General features: G+C 43.8%; 1 protein-coding gene across 2 annotated transcripts in view; it reads right to left on the reverse strand.

Moving 5' to 3' along the window:
- Window positions 1-11,806: 11,806 nt before the first annotated feature.
- Window positions 11,807-24,676, reverse strand: part of SLCO3A1 (solute carrier organic anion transporter family member 3A1) — a 348,535-nt gene continuing 335,665 nt past the window's right edge. The window contains exons 10-11 of one of the 2 annotated variants that reach the window (XM_004372670.1): window positions 22,377-22,619; window positions 11,807-12,467 (exon numbers count right to left, since the gene is read on the reverse strand). In XM_004372670.1, coding sequence (XP_004372727.1) covers window positions 12,385-12,467; window positions 22,377-22,619 — 326 coding nt within the window. In that variant the 3' untranslated portion in view covers window positions 11,807-12,384. Of the gene's footprint in view, window positions 12,468-17,438; window positions 22,620-24,676 lie in introns of those variants that run through there. The other variant, XM_004372669.2, reaches the window with a different exon arrangement.

Raw genomic sequence — 24,676 nt, forward strand, 5'->3', positions numbered from 1 at the left:
CTCCCAGACACAAGGATTCCTCTCTAGCTAGATAGATAAGCCATAATCGTCTCCCGGGAGGATGGACTGAGAGATCATACAATGTCCACCATTTCTCTAGGGGCTATGAAATCTCATGTGGCTCCCTGGGCCACAGTCAGAAGTGACACAATCCTATCTACTTGAGAATGAAATCATGGTAGCCCTAAGCATGGATTGGATTCTGTTCCTGTGTCATTTCCACGTGTACCTCAGATCAGAAATTGACTCCTGATTTGATGCGAAGACAAAAATAGTTTGGTGGAGGTAAAGCACTCAAATCTTTTAATCCTGGTTCTGCCATTTATTAGCCAAGTGATCTTGAGTAAGCCACTTAAGCCCTAGAGCCCTCACTATTTTTCTGGTTTGTTGGAGAATTAAGAACAATCACAATGGAGTGTACAAAATCGTGGGTACTCTAAAGTCCTATATAGGCATAAAGGATTTTAAGTCCAGATATAACTGGCTAAAGGGAGAAGGAAAATAAGAAGACACTTAAGTTTTGTTCTTCCTCCCTGTGTTCTTAGGAGAGATCCAACCAATCATGGCATATGGGCATGGTTAGTATGGGTCTAGACGTCAGTCTCTCACCCTGGCCATATTAGCTACCATTTTAGGCTCTTAGACAGAAAATCCACTTAAGACATTAAAAAATCTTTAATGTACTTTCATATTGATAATTGTTATCTTAAGCAGTGTTGGAGTTAGAGAATTAAACAAGTCACAAATCTGGACTGTAAGGAGTCTATACTCAATAAGGGAAATATATGGATTTAAACATGATTAAACAAAGAGTAGAAGTGCTGTGAGAACAAAGGATTGTGGAATACAGTAGGAAGCTATCCCTCCTGGTGAATGGGCATTGGGGGAGAATGTGGAGTCAGTGGAATCTTGGCTGAGCTTGCTGGAGCATTTAAGACTTTCCCAGCTCAACTTCTTCCCATAAGGCCCCAGTGGAGGGACTAACCTGGGTTTGAAAGATGCTTCAATAGGATCATCTTGGGGATAACTGGGATAGGTAAGACATCACATGGGGACTCTTATGTGAATAAGGTATTGAGTCATTGGCAAAAAAAAAAAAAAAAAAAAAAAATCCACTCCTAGAGAATATCATGGTTCTCTATAACATTTGAGCTGGATATTGAAGAATGAGTGGGATTTAGACCAAGGGAGGCAGTGGCATTATAACAGGGATGTCAGGTAGAAGAAAGTGAAGCTATGTACCCAGCTGTAATCTATGTGTAGGTCGATGGGGAAAGGATTGGAGGGTGGCCAGAAAGTGAGTTCCTAATCACCAAGGATCCATGAAGACTCAAATCCTGTCATGCAAGGCACTCTCCACTTGCTGCCCCCACCACTTTACTTAGGTAGATGATGAGGAATGTAATTTCTGGATCATAATGTGTGAGCATTAAAAAATGTAATAGACATTACCAAATTGTCTTCTAGAATGATTACATCAATTTACACTTCCTCCAGCTGTATACGAACCCGCCAGTTACCCTGCATCCTAACTGTCATAAGATTTTATCAAACTAAAATTTTTACCAAACTGGGAGGTCAAAATGGTCTCTCCCTTTTTTTTTTTTTTTGACACAATGACAAACACCTATTTATTGTATTAAACATAAGCCTGAAATGTTAAGTAGGTATTACGGATCCCAAGAAATTACATTTCAGATTCCCAAAATGTCTTGGTTGGTGTTTTGACAACTAAAGTAAGGCCTCAAAAGTTTTTAACAACATCATAAAAAAGCAACATTTTGGGGATATAAAATAAGTAAAATCCAAAACTTAGAAGTTTATTCAAAATTCTTTTGAAACTGTATGCTGGTTCTAATTTTTTTTTAATTCATATTTTCTTGATTACTAGTGAGTTTGAACATTTATAGGACATTTGTGTTTCCTCTTTTGTGAACTGCTCATTCATGTTATTTGCTCAGCTTTCTACTGAATTTGCAGAGATGAAGATGGAAATGGCAGCCCCATCGTGTTGTGTGATGCAACTGCTCTGGTTGTTTCTCTTTTTTCTTGTTGATTTGTAGGAGCTCTTTATATGTTCTGACAGTAGCTCTTTGTCATTTACATATATTTCAAAGTCTTTTCTCATTTGATTTTGTATATGCTGTTTTAGAGGGTACAAACATTTTAACTTTGAAATAGGCAAATTTATCAATCTTCTTATTTATGAATTTTTGTATTTTGAGTCTTTTTTAGAAATTCCAAGGCCATAATTGTATTTTACTACTTTTCCTAAATCTTTATAGTTTTAAAAATACTTTTAGACATGTAAACCATATAGGATTTATACTTTTCAATGGTGAGGGGTAATGAATCCAATGTGTTTGTTTCCAAACTGTCTCCTAAAATCATTAATTGAATAGTATAATGTTTTCTCAACGATCTGAAATACATTTAATAGATTCTAAGTCCCCACATACATGTCTACTTATGGGCACTATTCTGAGTCTTTGATTTATTTGTCTGGTCTAGTATGAATGCCATGCCTTTTTAAGTAGTAGAGCCTTGTTAGCATGTTTGATTTTTGAGAACATTATTCCTCATTCATTGTTATTTTTTATTTTTATTTTAAGAATTATCATGGCTATTCTTGAGCACCTACTTCCATATAAATTTTGCAGTCAGCTTGTGAATTTCCCTAGAAACTCCTGTTGGGGTTTATTGGAGATTGCATTGAAATTATAGATTCATTTGGGAATAAACAGCATCTCTCTCATAATGCACCTTCCTGTTAGGTTTATTCTTAGGCATTTTTATAGGTTATGTGTGCTATCATAAATGAGAGAGCATCATCATCATTGCTGTTGTCATGATTATTATTATGTAAGTATAAAATATAAAAGCCTTTGTAAATGAACTGGCCTGAGTTTGGTCCTTTCTGTAGCTATTACTTTGCATTTGCCTTTTTAGAAATTTGTAAGCTAATAACATGGACCATATTTCCCACACAACAGGACCGTGTTTTTACACTCAGTCTGCCCCAGGCAGAAGTTGTGCAGAGTTGTACAAATAAGGGGATGACCACAAATCTGAGCCTACACCAGCTGAGAAGTGGTGAATAGCAACTCACCATATTACTAATTTATACACGCAACTATTCATGGTCTACCGGGGATAGTGGTGGTTCAGTGGTAGAATTCTCATCTCCCATGCTGGAGATCAGGGTTTGATTCCTGGCCAGTGCTCCTCAAGCGCAATTACCACCCATCTGTCCCTGAGGGCTTGCAAATTGCTATGAGGCTGAAGAGGTTTCAGCAGAACTTTCAGACTAAGACAGACTAGGAAGAAAGGCCTGATGATCTACTTCCAAAAATCAGCCAATGAAACCCCTATGGATCACAACGGTCTTATCTGCAGCTGATCATGGAGATGGCACTGAGTTGGTGATTGACTTGATGGACATTAACATCACCACCGAAGGTCTGATGAGCAAGATGAGCCATCCATTTACACTAGTCTTTAGGCAAGATGATCTTATTTTAAAAAAAGAAGCAGATGAAGAACAAGACAATACAAGAATCTTTCTAGTACCAAATGTTTTATTTTCTGCTAAATATTCAGAAAGATCATTAAATGATCTTCCAAACAGTTGAAGATGGTAGCAATTTGGTTGTACTTCAGCTTTGATGTTATTGAGTTAGATAATTAATGAACATGGTTTGGTATGAGTGTACATTTCAATGCAGCTTGAAATTCTCAAAGCTAACCATGGTCTACACTCTGAGTGTATTTTCAAGTGTTTGTGCTGTGGATATTGAATGTCCCTCATTTTTACTTCTGCATACCTTTGTATAAAATTTTATTTTCATGTGTGAAAATGTGGAAGTGATTAAAATGCTCTTCCAGACCAGTAACAAACAGCTTGTGGCCTTCTCTGGTGGCCATGTTGGGATTCAATAACCAGAAGGTTCTATTTTCCTCTGTGACAAAAGTGTAAGTAAGCACTATTGGGAAACACATCTTTCCTCTTCTGGATTTTTCCGGTGGTAAAATAAAGTTTTATACCTTTCTTATCTCCTCCTCACAGAAGTATTTCAAGCACCTAAGAAGTACACCAATGTAGACTGCTACTGGAACTCATAATTGAAGAGCTGCATAAAAATTCGTGTAAATAACAAATACCAATTATCTGGAGCCTTTTGGAGTGGTAAACAGTAGAAAAGATTCTGAAAATGAAAACTTAGACTCGTGCTCATAACTGTAAGAACAATGAGAGTATTGAACATCACCAAAAGGAAAATGAAAGTGCTTTATCATTCAGGGTCCATAAATTTGGACTCCACTAATAATTACTACTTTGTTGTGGGATTGATGAGAAATTGATTATTTTTTTAGCTTTTTTTGAGCCAAATCTGCATATAGCCATTATGTACTTGTAGAATGTAAGGACGGAAATTATTTAGATTTGTAAAGAGTGGTCAAATTATATCACAGTCTTCGCCCACTTTTTAAAATATAATTTTCAAACCAGGAGACATATTATCCAGTTAAAATATTTATTGAATTGTTTTTACTACAAAATACTATTTATATTATATATCTACTTTTATACAAAGATCAAAAGAATATGTGTGTGTGCATGCGCACATGTGGTTTATAAAACCAACGTAGCCATAGCTTCTCAGAGGTACGTGGTATTTATGAGGGTTGCATGCACACTGACTTCAGGGAAGGTATTAATACATAATTTAAATTCAGAGTACAAGTGTTTAAAAAATATGATCCAGCTTAGAAAATCGTATGTGAAATACCTCTGGGGAATAAATTTCTTTTATTAATCCAATCAGCCATTGGATGTCATTCTTCCAATTTAATTACATTTATCTGCCAATGGGTGACTCTGCTTCTTATGCATGTAATTTCTGTGGGTGCAAATGGTGATGGCAAATAATTGTCCTCAGGGAGATAATTGCTATTATAATTATTTACCCATGCATGTTAACTCCGTTAGAAATTTAACCCTCTGTCAGATGACCTGAAATGTAAGAGAACAGGTTTCCTATGTACTTGAGTAAAGGAGGGGCCCTTTTATTTCTTGGACATTTTCTAGGTGCCAGGCACAGTGCTCAGTGCTTTTACATATATGTTCCCACTGACTCCTCATAACCCCCTACAAAATGAGTATAATCACCTTCACCTTTTTGATGAGGAAACCACGGTCATATAGACAGCAAGTAGCAGAACCCAGATTCAAACCTATGCTGATAGGCTGATATGAAATGAGTGTGTTTGCAAAGATTAAATGAGGCAGCATTTGTAAAGCATTTGGTCCAATGTTTGGTAGGTTGTCATTGTTATCCTAGTGTCTTTTCATAGAGATTTTACTTCCGCAACCACTGCCTCACCTCCTTTCGAAAGCCAATTCCTAAGGGCAGTACAAAGCATCCTACCTGAAACCTAGCTAAGAGAGTTTCCCTTTGAGGCCTTTGCACAAACCCCTTTCTTGAGAATGTTTCATCTGCCTACTCTAATTCTTAGGGCTTTCTCTCCCCTCTGAAGTCTCATCAGTCTCCTGTCTTTGTTGCTCAATAAGAGCACTTGAGTCTATAGTGTATCTCGGAGGTCTTTTTTTTATTACATGGAGACTTGTGTTCCTTAATCCAGGCTATGAATTACAGGACTTCCTCTGATCTCTCCACAGGGCCCCATAGGGTACAGGGCTCCATACAGGCCCTGGATCAGTATCTTTGATTAAGTCTGAAACCTACAAATAATGAACTACCTGAAAGTTAGAAGTTACCTGAGGGTTCAGGCACAAGGTAATTGTTCCGCCTCCCTTTGAGGACATGTCCTCTATCATCGTTGCCCCTTGTTGGCTGGCGGTCCTTTTTTGATGATATTAGCATAATGTGGTGGTGTGACATACTGGGAGAGATCTTCTCAGTTTTTCCCTTTTCAGCAAAACTGGCATCACCAACCCCACCATTCCCCCCACCCCTACATACACAAAGGGCTGAAGAAGGGGGTGAGAGGTCACTTTCTTGGGGACAAGTGATAACGCTCATGAAGAGAGGCATTGACTAGTTTCCTTCCCCAAAACTGAGGAAAGCGGGTTCCCAAAGCAATTGTTTGTAAAATTTGGGGGTTTATTGAGAAGGGGAGGTGACATGCTGCACACCAGTTAGATGTCCTTCCAACCCATGGGCTTGCTGTCATCCAGTTGCTATGAGATGAGGAGAGATGTGGAAAGTACACTGGACAGATGGGCTGTGGTATGGCCAGGGCGGGGAGACAAGGACAGCCCTCGGGAAGAATGGCTGTGCTCATACCCAGAACTCAGGCCAGGAGGGAAGATGAGGTTGGGGGTTCACCCAATGTGGTGAAACAGGTGTTTACTGCAGGTGAATGAAGTCTATGGCTGGCAACTGAGTGACAGAAATTGGAGCTGTCTTCTGAGAGGGAGCCCCAAAGTCGAGGGGAGCTCCTTTGGAGTCAAATACTTCTTCGAAGATCTGGGCTTAGTGGGTCCAGCCTGCTTCCATGCCAGGACTTTACAGTAGGGGCTAGATCAGCCGTGATGACCAGTGGCAGCAGCGAGCTCAGCCACCAGCAGTCTGGTAAGGAAACAGGGCTTCTCTATTCAGCTTCCGCACATCCATTAGGAGAGGAATCCTGGCAGGGAGGAGGAAGGTGGGAGAGAGCAGACCACACTTCCCTCCACTCCAGGCTACAGTCTGGCCTGCCCTTACAGGGTGGGGTGTGTGCTCTGAATGGAATCGGAGACTGAAGTTCTCACATGGTCAGAACTGGGTTTTAATAAGTGAAGCGAAGCTGATTTAATAAATAAAAATGACTCAAAAATTAAGGAATCGACTGAGAAGTCATTAAGAGAGTAGCTCCACAGCAGGAAAGAAGGTTTCCAAAGAGCACTGCAGTAGCAAATATTGGAAAACAGAAGCTGTTTTATATTTTTCACCGCCAAAGATGAGACTTCACAATCAAACTCATTACTTTTTGAGCCCCACCAGGGACTGATGCTCGGCTGTACTTCTTGCAACGTCTCTGCAAAGCAGGCAGTAATCGTCCCATTTTATAGCCACATAAAGACTGAGGGTCAGAAGTGACCCGACTTGCATAACCTGACAAGGCTAGTGAGCAGCTTAGCTGAGTTGCAAACAGTTAGCCACCCTTTCCACTAAACCGTCCTGCCTCTCCATTGTTTCCCTTTGTGGGGCATCTACTGCGTGCTAAGGATGCTGCAGAGTCCTTTATGTACTAACTCATTAAAAACTGCGGCTTTGCTTTAAACCTGACATACGCCAGTTTAAAATCTGAAATGAAATGAATCACCTTCTCCAGGGCTCATACTCACTGGGACCATAGGAAGACAAGAGTCCCTGGGTGGCACGAATGGTTAAGTGCTTGACTACTAACCAAAAGGTTGTCGGTTCAAACCCACCCAGAGGCACCTTGGAAGAAAGGCCTGGTGATTTCTTTGGAAAGGTCACAACCATTGAAAACCCTATGGAGCACAGTTCTACTCTGACACACATGGGGTCTCCATGAATTGGAACTGACTCCCCAGCAACTGGTACTGGTCACCCCAGCATGGGGTTCTGAGTTCTGAAAATCTCCTCCCCAGTAACTTGGTGTTTTTGTCAGATTTGATCTGCTGATACCAACTGAAGAAATGACTGATGATGATCTGATCTTTCAAAGGTCACATTCCTAGGCACAACTGCAGTTTAATTAAAATTTGATCTTCAATGTTCAAGACATATGTCTTCTTTTCTAGCATTGTATTATAATGCCTCATCATCGGCATACGACCTGAAGCACTAGGCAACAATTATTTTAGAAACAACAGAAGGAACTGCTGATTTTGGGGGGCTATTTTCTTTTTTACCTTATATCAAGCACTGGTTTTACTATGAAAATAGAATTGCCTCAACACAGAGTAACTTCCCGAAGAAAGTGAAGGGTAGGAACAAGGTGGGTTAAGCATCTGGGGTAAGAAAAGAGCCAGCTGCTAAACTGGAGGTGTAAGGCTTGGGGATAGAAGGCTTTCCATTCCCATTTCACTGGGAATATGGTTCTGTGGCACATGCGTGTTACAAGGAAGGTTCTTGGTGACATATAATGCAAGGAAGCCTCATAGGAAAAGGTGTCGCCTTCAAAGAAGACCAGTGGCTTTGGTCATATCAGATTCAAGTCCCTGAGGCAGTTTTCTATAATCCTAGTCAAACAAACATGTGCACTTGTCACCCCCTTTGTTTTCCTGTCCTAATTGCCTTCTTCATTTCACTCCTTAATTTCCTTATTAGGAACAGAGAAGCAGATCGCCCATTGAAACACTCAAAGATCTGAGAAGACCTCCCTTGGGGATCTGATAAATACATGTTCGTACATTTCATAGCTGCGAACAGTAGAACTCAGGAAGGTTAAGACACTTCTTAAGTGCTTTCTGAAAAGCAAGCCAGCCTCTGCCCTGTGCATTAACTACAGACATTTCTCTGCAGAGTTATGGAGGCAGTTCTACAGCAGTTCCGTAAGTAGCAAAGCCTTTAGAAAAAAAGAAGGGGCAGCTCTTTATAAAACGGATGTGCTAGTCGTTCTGAGTTCACATTCAAGACCACGGAAAGAGCCTGTTTTTATTTGGGTTGTGCCAAACCCTTGGGTGCATGACTAACCCTTTCACAAAGACTGAGAAAGAGGTCAAGTTGGATTTTTGGATCTGGATGGAGATGGGTTGAATGAGTATATGGTTCAAGGTCCTGTTAACCCATAATAGCTAATACAACTTTGGGAAGAGATGGCATTTGGGGTTTAATCTAAGTCCCCTATTTTCCTTGAGTTGGTTGAACACGTAGGAACAAATTTCTCATGTTGTCATTGTTGTTGTGAGCTGCCATTGAGTTGGCCCTTGACTTAGGGTGACCCTATGCACAACAGAACAAAATGTTTCCCTGTCCCGCGCCACCCTCATGATTGGTTGTGAATTGAACTTTTATGATCCATAGGTTTTTTATTGGCTGATTTTTCAGAAGTAGATTGCTACGCCTTTCTTCTGAGGTGCCTCTAGGTGGATTTGAACCTCCAACCTTTAAGTTAGCAGCCTAGTGAGTGAACCATTTGCACCACCCAGTGACTCCAGATCTCTCATAAAAAATAAGCAGACAAATCAAATCTTTTGCTGTTGATTCTGACTCATGATGACCCCATGTGTTATACAGTAGAACTGCTCCGTAAGATTTTCTTGGACTGTAATCTTTACAGAAGCAGATGGTCAAGGCTTTCTTCCGTGGTGCCGCTGGGTGGGTAAGTTAGTAAATCAAGCACAAAACCATTTGCACCACCCAGGGACCTAGATCTCTCACGCTGTTGTTGCTGTGTGCCCTAGAGTTGATTCCGACTCATAGTGACCACATGTGAAAGAGTAGAACTGCCCCATGGTTTTCTAGGCTATCATCTTTACAGAAGCAGATCGCCAGGTCTTTTCTCCCACAGAGCCACTGGTGGGTTCAAACTGCTGACCTTTTGGTTAACAGCTGAGCGCTTAACCACTGCACCATCAGGGATCCTTAGATCTCTCATAGATCTGCTTAAATATGGAAGGATGAACTCTTGACTTCCAATAAGTGTATATATATCTTTGTGAGGTTAAGATAAATTAATGGGTGAGTGACTTTTCCACAATCTTACCACCTTTGTGCAGGAAAAGTTCACAAGGGAGAAGGAACTGGGGTGTCAATGGAAAACAAATGTGAAATGTTGGACCGGAAGCACTGATGCTTTTACCAATAATCCTTCCCTGCTTCCCTTCTTCTGCCTCCGACTGAATTTCCAGAGCTAACAAATCCCAGCTCCCAGGAGGAACCACTAACCAATGTTTAAGCCACTTCAGCATTTTTTCACATCAGGACGGAGAATGTTGAAATTGCATTTTCTTGGGATTTTTATCCCAGAGAGAATAAATCATGCTGTTTTGCAAAAAATAAACAATCACATAAGTAACAGGGCCAGGCTAAAAAAGAGCCCCCAAGGCATCAACAAGCTGGATTACAGGGCCTTAGAGGAGGTAACTTGCCTGAGCACACTCTTTCCAGACTCAGATCCCAGAGTGAAAAGACAACTCAGGGCTGGTGGGGGCAGAGTCTTCAAGTTCTATTGGTTTGGAAAGCTTGGATTTCAAGGCAGCTCAACTGCAAAGCATGATGGGGCTGTAGAGAGCAAGATCTAGGATGTATAGGGATATGAAGAAGGTGGTTCAGTTACCAGGGTTGGTGCGATAAGCAGAGTGAGGCCATCCTAGGTCTTTTGCCCAAAGGACAAGCAAGCACAGACAAGATTTGGACAAGCATCAGTTCCTGGATCTCCAGTCTGGTCAGACTTAGATCTGTATCAAGATGGTTCTGTAAGAGGTTTAAGGACCATGATAGCTGGTGGGATGCTGGGGAGAGATGGCTTTGGGAGGTTAATCTAAACCATCTATTTTCCCTGAGCTGGCTGAACATGAGTGAACAGATGTCTCATAGAGAGATGAATCTCTTGACTTCGAACAAGGCATACTTGGCACTGGTGGTGCAGTGGTTAAGAGTTTGGCTGCTAACTAAAAGGTTGGCAGTTTGAGTCCACCAGGCACTCCTTGGAAACCCTATGGGGCAATTCTACTCTGTCCTATAGGGGTCGCTATGAGTCGGAATGGACTCGATGGCAACAGGTTTTTTTTTTTTTTAATTTGATTTGTAAGGAGGAAGTGGAGACTCCAACATGTGTGCCAGTGTTAACTACTAGCCCGAGCAACCTGTCCATATGTGGTAGGAGTACAGCCAGTGAACTAAGGATGTGGACTAGAAGCTGGTCAAATAGGAGGAGGCCTGGCAAGAGTGGGATAGGCTATTGAAGCTCCATCCAGCGGTTGAGGCTTATGGGTGGATCCATAGGCCTAGAGAAGGACAGACAAGTGCTGTTGCTGCAGATGAGGAGTGGGACTAAATGCAAAGCCCCACAGGCTGATGGGTCTGAGGCTCTTTGTTCATCATTCATTCATTCAACAATTGTATGCTGAGCAGCTGTCAACTGTCACGCACCACGGTAGGCAGTGGGAACATCATGGTGAATGAGCTGATGCCATTCCCTGCCCTACCAGGGTTTACAGACAGTGGGAGGATCAGAAAGGAAGACAAGTGACAGCCCAAGGCCATTAAATGTGGCTTTGGTGGTACAGTGGTTAAGCACACAGCTGTTAACTGAAAGGATGGAGGTTTAGACCCACCAGCCACTCCATGGAAGAAAGATGTGGCAATATGGTTCTATAAAGAGTTACAGTCCTAGAAACCCATGATGGGGGCAGTTCTACCCTGTCCTATGGGGTTACTATGACTTGGAATTAACTTGACAGCAGTGGGTTATCAGTGACTTAGGAGCGTCTAATTCCAGCTAGCGGTTGGGGTAGCAATGAACAATCACCACTGATTAGGTGCCCATTCTGTGCTAGGTACTATGCTCAGCACCTTTCAACTTGCACTCATTTAAATCTTAGCCCAACTCTACAAAGCAGGTGTTAATATTCCCATTTTATGGATAATGAAATTGGGGCTCAGAGAGTCAGATCACTTGCTCAAAGTCCCACTGGTAGTAAATGCTAGGGTAAGGATTCGAACGCAGCTCTGTCTTGGCCCCAACGCCCGCACTCTTTTGAACATCTCAAAGCCCGTACGTATAGAACACACACAGCCAGAAACACGCTCCTGAAGATCCCGCTAGGATCATTCTACCAGACAACACAAGAAAGAAAGATAGCAGAGATTACAGCACAAGACAGACAAAGAATTAAAATAGTGCTTTTAATATAATTTTCAGCAAACTATACTTTACATCACGTATTTCTAAACTGCTTATCTGGAAAATATAAGCTGCAAAAATACAGAATACCACACTCAAAAATCTATTGAGTATGTGCTTTTTTTTTTCTCTGTTTAGTGGAAAGGATGATTTTTACCCCACCTGTTAAAATCCAACCTCGGCTGATTTCGGAAGAACTGTCGGAGCCCTGGGTCAGAGAAGCATTTCAGGGAGGGGGTTTTCTAAAGCCTGTCTGCAAGCCACCCCCCAGGAGCCAAAGGAGGGGAGGGCAGGAGGGAATTTGCACATCAGGTCAACACTGCTCTTTAGTGTCCCAGGACAAATGCCTGCTCTGAGGGTTGTTTGGAGGACTCCTGACCACAAGTCACCTGGGGAGTCCTCATGATGGGCCTGGGCGTGGGCTCAGAGCACCACACACAGGCCGATAATCCACACGGGAGACCCCTGGGTTCTTGGGCAGGGCAGAGCAGCTAAGTAGGCCAGCGAGGTCTGTGGGCGGTGGTGGGCTGTTCTCTGCAGGAAGAGGAGGGGGCCAGGCCCTCAGCTTCTCATAAAGGAGTCTTCTGAAGGTGAGTGTGACTTGGGGCAGGTTTTCTCGGTCTCAATGTCTTGGTACTCTGTGCCTAAAGGGGGAGGAGGGAAGAAGAGCCAAGAGGAAAAAGAGATCGGTCTTTTCTGCTTTTCCTATTTATTTCTTAGGCTTATCTAACAGCATCCACTTCTGGGTGGAGTGGACAAGAGCAGGGGTTTAGGTCAATCAAGTGCTGCTTTTCCCTCCATGCAACCCCAAGGGAGGGGTCCCTGGGTGGTGCAGACTGTTTGTGCTCAGCTATTAACCTAAACGTTGGTGATTCAAATCCACCCAGTGGCACCACGGAAGAAAGGCCTGGCGATCTGCTTCTATAAACATCACAGCCAAGTAAACCCTATGTAGCACAATTCTACTATGCACCACATGGGGTCACCATGGGTCAGAATTGGCTTGACAGCAAAGGGTTTGGTTTGGTTTGGGAACACCAAGGGACCAGACTCCAAGCCCCAAGGATCTCTTTGATGGCCCAATCTCTCTGAGCAGCATAAAGATCTAGATGTCCACACCAACACCCCAAGTGGGTATTTCTTCTATGGGGACAAATAAAAAGTACCCCAGTCATTAACTTATCCTTATCCCATGTAAATCGCCCGTGACAGAGCTGATGTTCTCCGGCTCTCAGTGTCACTGTGCACTGTCATTGAAGAGGTGGCTTCATGCCAGAGAAAACCACCCAGCATCATGATGCCGTGTTTTCTCCCCCAGCATTTTGGATCTGTTTGTTATTCATGCAGCCACAGATATTCCCCACGCGCTGAGTGAAACAATCGCCTTATTGGAGCTAGGTTTTTGAGCCAATGCCACACTTTCAAAATAGATGCTGTGACTTCATTTAAAAAGCATTACGAATCCAGCTCGGTCCCTGGGATTATTTACAGGCCATGCCAGTCTCATTGGCCATAACATGAAGTTTTCCTGTTTAATGGTGGGCACGGTGGGGCCATAAAGTCCCAGTTCATTTATTTCTCTTTACACGTTGACCCGATGGTACAAAAGGTGACAGCGTTCAGAAACGTCACTCCTTTCCTCAGGATTTTGCAGCTGAGCTTGAGCCTATAGAAGCAGCAGCACATATGTTCTGCGTATTTGAAGCATTCTTTCTCAACTTTCACAAGGCTCAAGTTCTTGTAGTCTTGCGGGTTCTGCTGGGAGCTTTGGGGGCAGGGAGCAGCCGCAAGAGAGCTGGGGTTGGTTCTTGCTCTGAATATAAGAGGTTAATGAGCGGTTGGGTGGCACAAATGGTTAATTGCTCTACCACTAGTTGAAAGGTTGGCGGTTCGACTCACCCAGAGGCGCCCTGGAAGACAGGCCTGGCAATCTGCTTCCAAAAAGTCACAGCCTGGAAAACCCCATGGAGCAGTTCTACTCTGCATGCGTGGGGTCACCGTGAGTCGGAATCCACCACAACGAGTGGCTAGAAAACCTGTGCTGATGTGGTTATGGCTGAAGAAGGAAGGAAGGGTGTTTCTGAAGGGGCTCCAATGTATGATCATTACAGTGAAAGTTTTCCTGAGCTTAGATTCCTTCTGAGGGAGGGGGAGTTCCCGATAGTACGTGCCCTGTTGGCTTCAGAGAGGCCTCTCCAACAGCTGGCTCTGTGTTCTCCCTTTGGTGATCGTCAATATGGTGGCCAGAGCATTGGTTGCGAGCCAGTCAGACCCGGACATTGGCTCCTGGAGACTTTTCTAACTAGCTGTGAGACCCTGGGTCACTTAGTTTTGCTGAGCCTTAGTTTTCTGATCTGTAAAGAGGGAATACTAATTCTTACCTTATAGGGCTGGGGTGAGAGGTCTGCAGGGAGTACTACCTGGGATCATGTGTTTATGGCACTGGGCAAGTGGTAGGTTCTCAATACACATGAGCTCCTCTTTCTGTTAGAACTAGTCAATTTATGACCATGAAGCGATGGTGACTATGATAAAGATAACAACCATCACCTAGACATCAGTGAGCACTTATCAGACTTGGGTACCATCAAAGTCAACCTCGTATGTCTGGAAGTTAACTGGAAATTATTACATGACTGCTAGGTGGCACAAATGGTTTGCCCTTGGCTACTGAGTGAAAGATTGGCAGTTTGAACCCATCCATCATCACTGTGGAAGAAAGGGCCTGGCAATATGCTTCTGTAGATTACAGCCAAGAAAACCCTAGGGAGCAGTTCTACTCTGTCACACATAGGGTCACCATGAGTTGGAATCGACTCAACAGCAACGGGTTTGGTTTTGGTGAGCTCTTAGAGAAGACTGTGTCTTCAACGTTCCACCAGCTCCGTCTAAAGAGTGTGTGGTAGAGTTGCTTTATTTTAGAGAAGGAGTCTTAAGACCCTGATGTTTATCTTTCTGTAACACACCCAAGGTTTTATCTTTGTGGTTACTCATATCATTCAAGCGTTGGCTGGTTTTCAAAACAAAAACAAAAACAAAAACAAAAACAAAAACAAAACAACTCCTAGCTCCTTCCCACTTGTAAAGTGCTGGGACTACAGTATACTTTGTATGTCCGTTAGGGTCCTCTTGTAATGAAACTTTCTACGTTGCACACTTTCAATTCATTTTGTAGCCTTAGATTATACAGTCAAACAGTCTTGACAAATATCTCCATGAGGGCCATCTTCTGTTAGGTTCATATGAATTTAAGAAAAACACTATTTGGGGGGATTTAATGGAAGAGCAAAATCTAAACCTTCAGAATGTTAAACCTCTAGAAAACACTATGTTGTTTCATCTGTCTATAGTCAAAGAACATAGTCACTTCTACCTTATGGAAAAATATTCAAAACTTCTGATAACCACAGAGTATTGACTGTTGGCCTGAGTCTTTATTACAAAATGTCAAGAAATTCTGTTCCTAAAAGCTTAGCATCTGAGAACAGAGTAGACTTATATCCAACCAACGACCAGCTTTGGTGTGTTTGAAGCCCGTGGGCCAGGGCAGAGCTCCCTCTGGGATTGGTGGTGTGGATGGCAGTGGCGCTGGGTTCAAGAGCAGTCTGGGGTTTGCCCTCCGGAGCTGACAGGCAACACAGAGAAATGGTTCCCTGAGAAATGCTTCCCTAGCATCTCGGCGCTTTGAAGGTGCATTTCAGTATGGATTCAAGTGGGTGAATCTCCTGCTTCCTCTTATCTCTCCACTTCTGGTAGAACACCTCATATAAATGGATCACTAGGCTGACGGCTCAGGGCTAAGACCAGGAAGGACACAGGAAGAAAGGATTTCCCCAGAATACAGCTACTGTGGTATCCTGGACCTGTTATATCAGGGGGCATGTGAGAATGTGCAGGGTCCCAGAGCCCACTGGGTCCAGAGTCTTCCTGATGACACAGTCCCTATGGATGGGGAGGGGTGTCCCTTCCATTTTGCCCAGTTGGGAGGGAGTACCCACAATGGCTAAGAATATGGGCTTTGGATTCTTAGACCTGTGTTTGAATCTCAGCTCTGTCACTCCTAGCTTTGTGACCTGAGCCAGTTATAGAAGCCTTTCGAGTCTCATTTTCCTCATCTGCAAATTGGAGCTAATAACCATTCTTACCGCACAGGGTTATTGAGATTAAATGAGCTGATAAATATAATATGCTTGTCCCAGCAGTTCAAAGTTTAAGTACTTGATAAATACTAGCTATGATTACTATTTTTATTATTTTTTCGTATTTCAATTACAACTCATGGTGACCCTATGTGTTATAGGGTAGAACTTCACTCCACAGGGTTTTCTTGGCTGTGACCTTTCTTCTAAAGCACCTCTGGGTGGGTTTGAACCTCCAAACTTTTGCTTAGTAGTCAAACACTTAACTGTTTGTGCCACTCAGGGACTCTATAGCTCTTATTCATGCTTAACCATTATTGTACCTGACACATCTGTTAGCTTTTTAGTGACAGTGTTTTGTGTTAGTGGGAGGAAGGGAAGGGATTTGGATTATTATTCAGCATCTGTATTCACTCTCTTTTTCCTAGTTCCTACACTCCCCTCTCCCTCCCCATGCCCAATTCCATCATTTAAGAAAAAACAGATAATTACTTTGGTAGAACTGCCCAAGTGTCAGGGACTGTAAAGATCATATATTGTCTTCAGTTACGACAACACAAGGGCACTTACCTCATTCTTGGAAAACCAGATATCTGAATTAGATTCTCATGGTCAGGAAGGTCAGGCTGACGGACACCTAGCCGAGGCACCGTTCAACACGATTCAGCCTACGCTATAGCACAAGTTTTTGGGTGCTGAGGTCTGCCTCACCTATGCTTAGCTGGTAGCACCCCCCTCAATCCTGCAGCACTGCTCTAGGTCTCTGAGCCTGTGTTCTAGAACAGGGATCGGCACACTATGGCCCTCAGGCCAAACTTAGCCACTGCCTATCTCCAGAAATAAAGTTTAACTGGAATACAGCCATGCCCATTCATTTATGCATTGTCCGTGGCTGTTTTCCAGCACTATATTGGACAATGTTTGCTGTAATCCATTTGTTTTCACTGGCAAATGTTCAGATGTAGATCAACAGGCCTTTCTTCCTAGTCTTAGCCTGGAAGTCTCCTATGTTGGAAGGCACTCAAAACACACAGTGGTCGCCGCAATGGACTCCAGCACACCAATGAGTAAGAAGATGGTGAAGACTGGGCGGTGTTTCGTTGTGTTGTACCTGGGGTCACCATGAATTGGGGGCCTACTTGATGGCAACTAACAACATGGCTGCTTTCCCGCTACAACCACAGAGGCGACTAGTGGTGACAGAGACCACATGGCCCACAAAGCCTAAAATACTTTACTCTCTGGCCCTTACAGAAAAAGTTTGCTGGCCTTGTTCTAGAGGCCCTCTCTAGAAGGATTCCTCTAGCCCTGCTCATCCTATCTCCACTGGCAGACACCCACTGCTCTTTGGTTCTGGGCTCCTGGACCACCTTCTCTCTGAAGCCTTCCTCACTCTTGTCTCCTACCAGGCAGAATGTACCACTACCATGAATCAGCCCTCGTTGCACCCAGACATACAGACATTCTCCCTTAATATATTCTGTTGTGTGTGCTTGTGTTCAGGTCTGTCCGACTCACTAAACTGTGAGCTCTTCGTGGGTGGGGAGCATGTCTTTTTTACCTTTGTATCTGGTCCAGGGCCTGGCACATACACACATTTTAAAATGAAGAATTGAAGGAATTAATGTTTGGAAAATACAAAGCTCATACAATGCACACTGAAATTAAATTAACCCTACAATGTCTTGCTACAACGTGGATGGCCTCTGAGAAGTGAGGTATGTCCCCGAGTCCACAGCTATCAGGGATTTCAGAGGTACAGGAGAAGCTGTGCTCTTCTGAAATTCCCATTTTAGGATTTTTAATCCATGTCCTCCCTGCTGTGATGACCAAGAGCTCTGGGTTGTTGAAGTCACTGACGAATGTGAGGCAGGGATGGGTGGCTGTGTGAATTTAGAGTGGATGTCACGTGCTATCCTAGGCAGCAGGTCCCATAACTGAACAAAAATATCTCCCTCACATATTCCACCAATCAGATTCTTCTGCCTTTCCAGTTGACTCTTGAGCAAAGATAACACCGCTGTGCGTGACAGAGTCCATAGCCTGTCAAAAGGCCAGTTGCTCTGAGCGACTGGGTTCTCGCAGCTGGTCAGGGTGGGAGCTTGGGATGAGTTGGCAGAGATGGGGAGTAATGAATGAGGAGAAAAGGGAAGAAGAGGAGGATAAAGACTATATTTGGGTCCCAAACTATTTTCCAGGCTGAATTTCACTGGTGCCCTCTCTTGGAAAACTTGGGCCTTCTTAAGTATTTTCCTACATTTTTTTCCTCAATGAGTGGCTTCCTTCAGAAGGTGTGGCTGATATCCATTAGCAACCATAGGAGTGTCTTTTTCCTGAGAAAATTCCTCAGGAGAAGTGTGGCTCTCATAACCAGGGGCCTGCTGGTTGCCCTGTGTGGAACATGGCTGTGGGTTACCTCAGGCTGTGGGTTACCTCAGGCTGTGGGCTTTCTGACAGGAAGAGCTGGGAAATCTTGTCACGTCTGTGTGAGGAGAAGCTTTAGGTCATTATTTGAGACAAGAGACGTGGACTCAGGGGACTTGAATATACAGACATCGTATAACCAAACTTTAAAATCATCATTAGAGTTCCACTGTTAAGGTGGTGAAAAATAAGCTATTTTTATGGAGAAGCACATTGCTTCCTTCTTGGAAGATATTAGGAACTCTTTCAAATCAAGTCTTAGCTGTCGGTTTCTCCTTATTATTTCATCTGTTCAGCGCAAACTCCTGAGGGACGGTGAGAGGAGGCTTCTCTGGCTCCTTCATTAGCTGTGAGGAGCTGCGAGGAGCACCCTCATGCTGTGGCCTTCTGGAGCTACAGTGTCCCAAGGGTGCCTTGGTGTCTCACTGCCTTCCTTCTGTGGAGGCATGGAGAGGGGACAAGACTGCGGTCGTCCCTGACTGCACAGCTGAGCTTAAGAAAGACAGCAAACCCTGTTCCCTGGAGACAAGACACTTTTACAAGATGTGTTTACCACAGACGCAGGAATAATATTGGTAAAAATGTCTTGGTTTATGTAGGAGTTAAAAAGATCTGTCAAAAATTGCAGCCAAGAGAGATTTTTTAATCCATTCCTGGGCTTGTTCAACTACATGGTGGAGGAGTTTGCAGCAGAAGAGAGAGAATTCTAACATTCACTTTCTAGGTTTATTCCATCCCTCACATTTTTGTTTTCTCTAAGTTCAAAGGAGAGCTTACCAGAAAAATCTTTCCATTCAAAATACCATTCAGAACCAAATAACCAAGGGGCTGGATCTAATAGCATTATATGTACAATGGTTCTTTGTAGCACAAAAGAAAAATTAAAACTAGAGTGGGTTTTCTGTTCTTTAGTATGAGAGAGAAATTAACATTTTAAAGGTGGCACAATACACTTCAAAGCCATCTTGAAATAGAGGAGTTTAAAATTTATGTCCAATTGCTGATAAAACTTAGCCCTGGAGTTGTTTTCCTTTGTCATTCGAACATCTTATTCTCACTCATCCTAGAATCTTAGGGAAAAAAAAAAATCCAAAATACGAAGAGTTTTACAGAAAATGTTCTTTTTTAAAGCAAATAGCCCCATAAAACGCGAGGTCTTAGGGCCTTAATGTGTGTGCACTGAGTCTGGAGAGCTACGCAATAATATATAAGAGGGCAGTGATCTATTAGCAATACATTTTCAAAACCAAACCAAGACATTTACAGAATGTTATCAAAGTCTTAGAAGCGACAGAGCATACATATTTTACGAACCTGTGGGAGCACCGGCCCCCTTTCAGTTGTTAACATATTGATGAGTGCCCCCATTTTCATAAACAAAGACAGGGTAACACTAAAGAGATGAAAGCCTTGTTTCAGAAGCATCCTGTCCCAGGCAGCTGATCACGGTGGCACGGCACCACGACACATGCTTCTTTTTCGATCGTCCTTGCTTGGTGTTTTCTCAAGTTTTAGGCTGTCTCTCAAATCTCCCCGCTTGCAGTGTTTGTAAAAATTTGGCACAATGCCCTCCCCCTTCTCTTCCCTGATTCTGTTGTTGTTGTGTGGGTGTACTGCAAATTTATGTCTGAGGTGCAAAAACCAGCCAACCAACCATCCTTCAGGTCTTTTCCAGGGCCAGCAGTGTGGTATGGATGGAGGTCACTGAAGAAGCATAAAAGCAAACAAACCAAAAAACAAACCAGTTGCCATCCAGCTGACTCTAACTTATGGCGACTCTAGGTGTCAGAGTAGAACTGTGTTCCATAGGGTTTTCACTGGCTGATCTTTTGGAAGTAGATTGCCAGGCCTTTCTTCCAAGGTGCCTCTGGCTGAACTTGAACCTCCTACCTGTAGGTTAGCAGTCGAGCGTGTTAACTGTTTGTGCCACCCAGGGACTATCAAAGAAGCGTGAAGGGCAAATTAACTGGGCTTTCTGTCAGAGTGTGTGTGTATGTGTGTCTGTGCGCATGACGCGCACACTTAAGCTCTGTCTCCTTATGGAAACAGCGTTTTTATAAGGCTTTGTCTGCTGGCTGCAAAAGGTTTTCCCACATGATTCTTATCCCAAACAATGACAGGTTTATTCTCTAGCTGTTCAAGATTCAGCCACTTTCAAAACACAGAGACAAAGGCTCGTTAGTCCAAGATTGACCCTGAAAACATCATTGACGTTTTCACGCACGGGACATGTGGGAGCTTCCAGGAGCTTGTCGGTCTATTCATCACCACAGACTGCTCAACAGCTGGGGCAGGGAACCATTCTCTCTCTCTTTTCTATCCCCAGAATCACCACACCGAGTCTGAAACCATACACACAATCCCACAACCAAGTGTGTCTCCCCCACCAGCTGGAAAGCACGCCTCTCAGAATGTGCAGTGTGAATATAAAAGGCCTTCCCATGACAGTGATCACTGAATCACGGGGAATAAAGCGAGAAGGCAAATTTGCAATTCATCACATTATCCCCTGATGTCTCAAATGTGATTCTTTTAAAGGCAGGCTGCATATCCACTCTCTTTTTGAAGCATACCCCCCACCCACCCCTTCTTGTAACATTGTATTTTCTTACTGTTTTTGTAGAGTATCTGAATGAGGATAAAATGATAAAAATTACAATAGATTAACTGCATCCCTTGAATCACATTATATTTTTTGGTGCATTAAAAAAGGAGAAAAGTAAAAGCAACCAGCGTAGTAAATTCGGCCTAGAGAACTGTGTTAGTGACGGAAGGGTTAACACAGATTTTAGAAGTAGTAAAAATTGTATTAGAGGATAATACATACAACAGTTTGAAATTCATATGCGTTGTTTTCTTTTTAAAAAATGGCAAAATGTTTGGCAAACGTAAGCAAATGTCTTGGACTAGGTTGGGTCTCAACGGCTCTGAGCGGAGTCAGTCATAGCCAGGTGAGGCCCTGTGCTTCCTGAGGTCACTCTGTGGGGCTGGGGGGAGTGGGTGCCCACCACTGGGGGTGCTGCAGGGGGGAGGTTGGGTGCTCGCCCCCCACACTCGGCTCCCCCCGAGACCCTCAGTCTTGAACATGGAAATGGAGCTGGTGAGAGGTGCCAATTACAGACTCCAGCACGGATCACCCATTAGCATCGCTGAGAGAACTCTGGGGCCTTGAACCACATGCAGACCGGGTGAGTCGTCTACACAGTGACCCATATTGCAGAAGTTAGAGGGAGGAATGGGGCTCCCACTCCTCGGCGGGTGGGCCTCCCCACCCCAGCGTGGAGGGAGAGGGGGAATGGGGTGTGTCACTAGTGCTTGTCCTGGCCATGCTGTCAACTTGTGTGTGGTTGTTTTGTTTTTTTTAGTAGACTTTTTCCTTAATGTTGGTTTTTTGTTTTGTATGTGTATGTATATCCGGAAATGTCCGTCCTCCAAACTGGCCACCACTGTTCCCTGAATTTGGCAGTGCCTGTTGCTTGCAGCTGTTGGCATCCTGAAAACCGAGAGGTGCCTTCCAAGAGTAGACTCTGGGCCCCAGCAGTGCGCACGTTCTCCGTGACCCCGGCCGCATGGCAAACACATGATCCCAGCCTCTCCTTATTCTGAATCCTGTCTGGCTCTGATTTTGAGAAAAAGGACAGAGGTCCTGTATGTGTATGTATGTGTGTGCATGTGGGTAAGAGCTTGTGTATGTCTGTACGAGTGTGTGTGGGTAAGGGCTTGTGTATGTCTGTACAAGTGTGTACGTGTGTGTGTGCATGTGTCTCTGTGTGTATTTTTTTTTAACGCTTTTTCTTTTTTTAAGAAAAATGACCCTCAGATTACTAGAACAGAGTCTAGCCCTCCTTAGTCACTATAAAACAGACTCCATGTTCTCACACCACTCGTGGTCTTCAAGATTATAGATAAATTTTGTCCTATGGGTCTGGTTTGTGGGCACAGGGTCCCTCCCCAGATTGTCTAGGGTCAGAGTAGAGGCAAAGAACTCACTGGTGCTCAGCCCGCCCTCGTGGTTTTTGATGTATCGTTTATAGTTTTTCCTCAGGCACTGCCACGTGGTGGTGTAGAGGATGAACGCGAAGGACTTCAGCGCGATGGCGATGCTGACGTACAGGTATCGGTAGACCACGTTGTCATAGAGGACGCAGGCGCCCTGCTCCCCACAGAAAGTGCTCCAGAAGAGGCAGGTGGAGTCGATGCCGGCCCCAAAGATGAGGGGTGGGGGGATGAAGCCTGTAGAGGGAAAAGGACATGTAATGTCCTGGCTCTGATGGTGAGCTTTATGAAGGGACTGCATGTTCAGCAGCTGTATACCGTACCATACCGTACGGTACCACACCATACCAGGTGCCATTGACTCTGACTCATGGCAACTCCATGTGTGTCAGAACAGAACTGTGCTCCATAGGGTTTTAAGGGCCGATTTTTCAGTAGGTCACCAGCCCTTTATTCCGAGGCACCTCTGGGTAGACTCAAACCTTCAACCTTTTTGTTAGAAGTCGAGTGTGTTAACCATTTGTAGCATCCAGGCACTCTGGCTGTACAGCACAGTGGTTAAAAGAGCTGCTCCGCACCAAACTGCTCTGCCACTTACTGTACAACTGTAGACAAGTTATTCAAGCCCTCTGTGCCTTCGTTTCTTCATCTGCACAATGAAGATAATAATAATACAGTCCTCATAAGATTGCTGTGGGGACTACTAAATTAACACATGAAAAACATTTAGAACAAGGCCTGGCACACAGTACACATACAATAAGTGACAGCTAGAATTATTATTATTATTACTGTCATCCTCTGAGAGCCTGAGAAGGAAAAGAGTCTTCCCTGAAGGGGGGGATCTCGGTGTCACTCAAAGAAGTACAACCTCATAGAGTGAACTGGTAAAAAGGCATTACACTGTGTGTCTCATTCTCTTGCAAAGGGGCTTTTAGAGCTGTATGCATTCTTGAGTGGGGGAACCAGAAGGTACAAGAAGTTGAATATGAGTACACTATACCTCATCAAACAATATATTTGGTTCGAGGATGAAAACGATCTGACAACTTCCCTGCCCCTCGATGTTATCACTGGATCAGAATATCTGAGCTGGGAACCAGGTCTAAACCTTCACAACAGAGCATTTTGGGCCACTATTACAACCAGTCACCAAAATGGCAGGTCAGATGAAAACTATTCGCCATCCTTAATTCAGTCCTGTGTTGTCAATCTCTGTGATTATTCCCTGTGTGTGTTTTCACTCCTGGCTGCATATTAGGATCGTGTGTGTGTGTAGCGGGGTGGGGGGGGACCCATCTCACAACAACTAACAGAATATTTAGGGTGGGACACAGTCATCAATATTTTTGAAATAAATTCCCAGATCATTCTGGCCTGCTGGAAAACAGTTCTTTCATCTGTGTTATGGGAAAGCAGTGGATAGGTCATTAATACAAATTAATTGCTAAAGAAAAAACAAAACAAAACAAAATGATGTCCCTCTGAAGCCAGAACATGGTGTCAACCACCTTCAGTGAGAGACCTCTGAAGCAGGAAGCAATCTTTGGAGCCAGGTGGCAACAACTCTATAAGATTCCATTGCCAATATACCTCTATCCAGAGTGTTCCTTCCAGGGCCAGCCCTAGAGTATCGGAACTTCATTTTTATTCAGGAAGGTCCCTCTGAGAATTTGATGAGACATAGACTCTTAGCCCACAAAATCAGACATGCATTTCAGGGGTTCACAGACCCGAAGTCCACTCATGATTGCCAGAGGAAGTCTGCCTGCGTTATACACAGCAGAGCCTCCTTTCTGAGGAGCCCTGTGAGGGCAGCCTGGGAGGGGGAAGGCAGGCTTAATGAAGGAAGCAGCACTTCTCCGGCTTAATGACAGGCCTGACACGGGGTGAGAGGGAGACTGCATTCTCCTATCAGTGCTAATGAGGCTGGCAGACCCTGGTTTTTTTAGCACTCTCCAGCTCCGTCACCTGTTAACATCAAAGAGAATCTTTTGAGAAGGAATTCTATTTGAAACCTCAATAAACCTTCCAAGCAGCTTGATTTAATAAATACACTCTGAGCTCAAAATCCCACCCATCCTGCTCCTCTTCCCTGTGCCAGGCCAGGATGGTCCTGCTGAATGGAACTCATTCCCAGCTTCCAATGCAGTTTGAAGGCTGCTCAGGTGTCTGACACCCTCCCCACCTGCCCCCGTGTGTTCTCCTTGCCCCTGGACAAATGCTTCTCTTCATTTCACTGAAACAGAACCACATGGGGGAAATTCCATGGCAACCACGTAAGAGGCAATGAG

The sequence above is a fragment of the Trichechus manatus genome, unplaced genomic scaffold (genome assembly GCF_000243295.1).
Source record: "Trichechus manatus latirostris isolate Lorelei unplaced genomic scaffold, TriManLat1.0 scaffold00019, whole genome shotgun sequence".
In the NCBI taxonomy this organism is placed as follows: domain Eukaryota; kingdom Metazoa; phylum Chordata; class Mammalia; order Sirenia; family Trichechidae; genus Trichechus; species Trichechus manatus.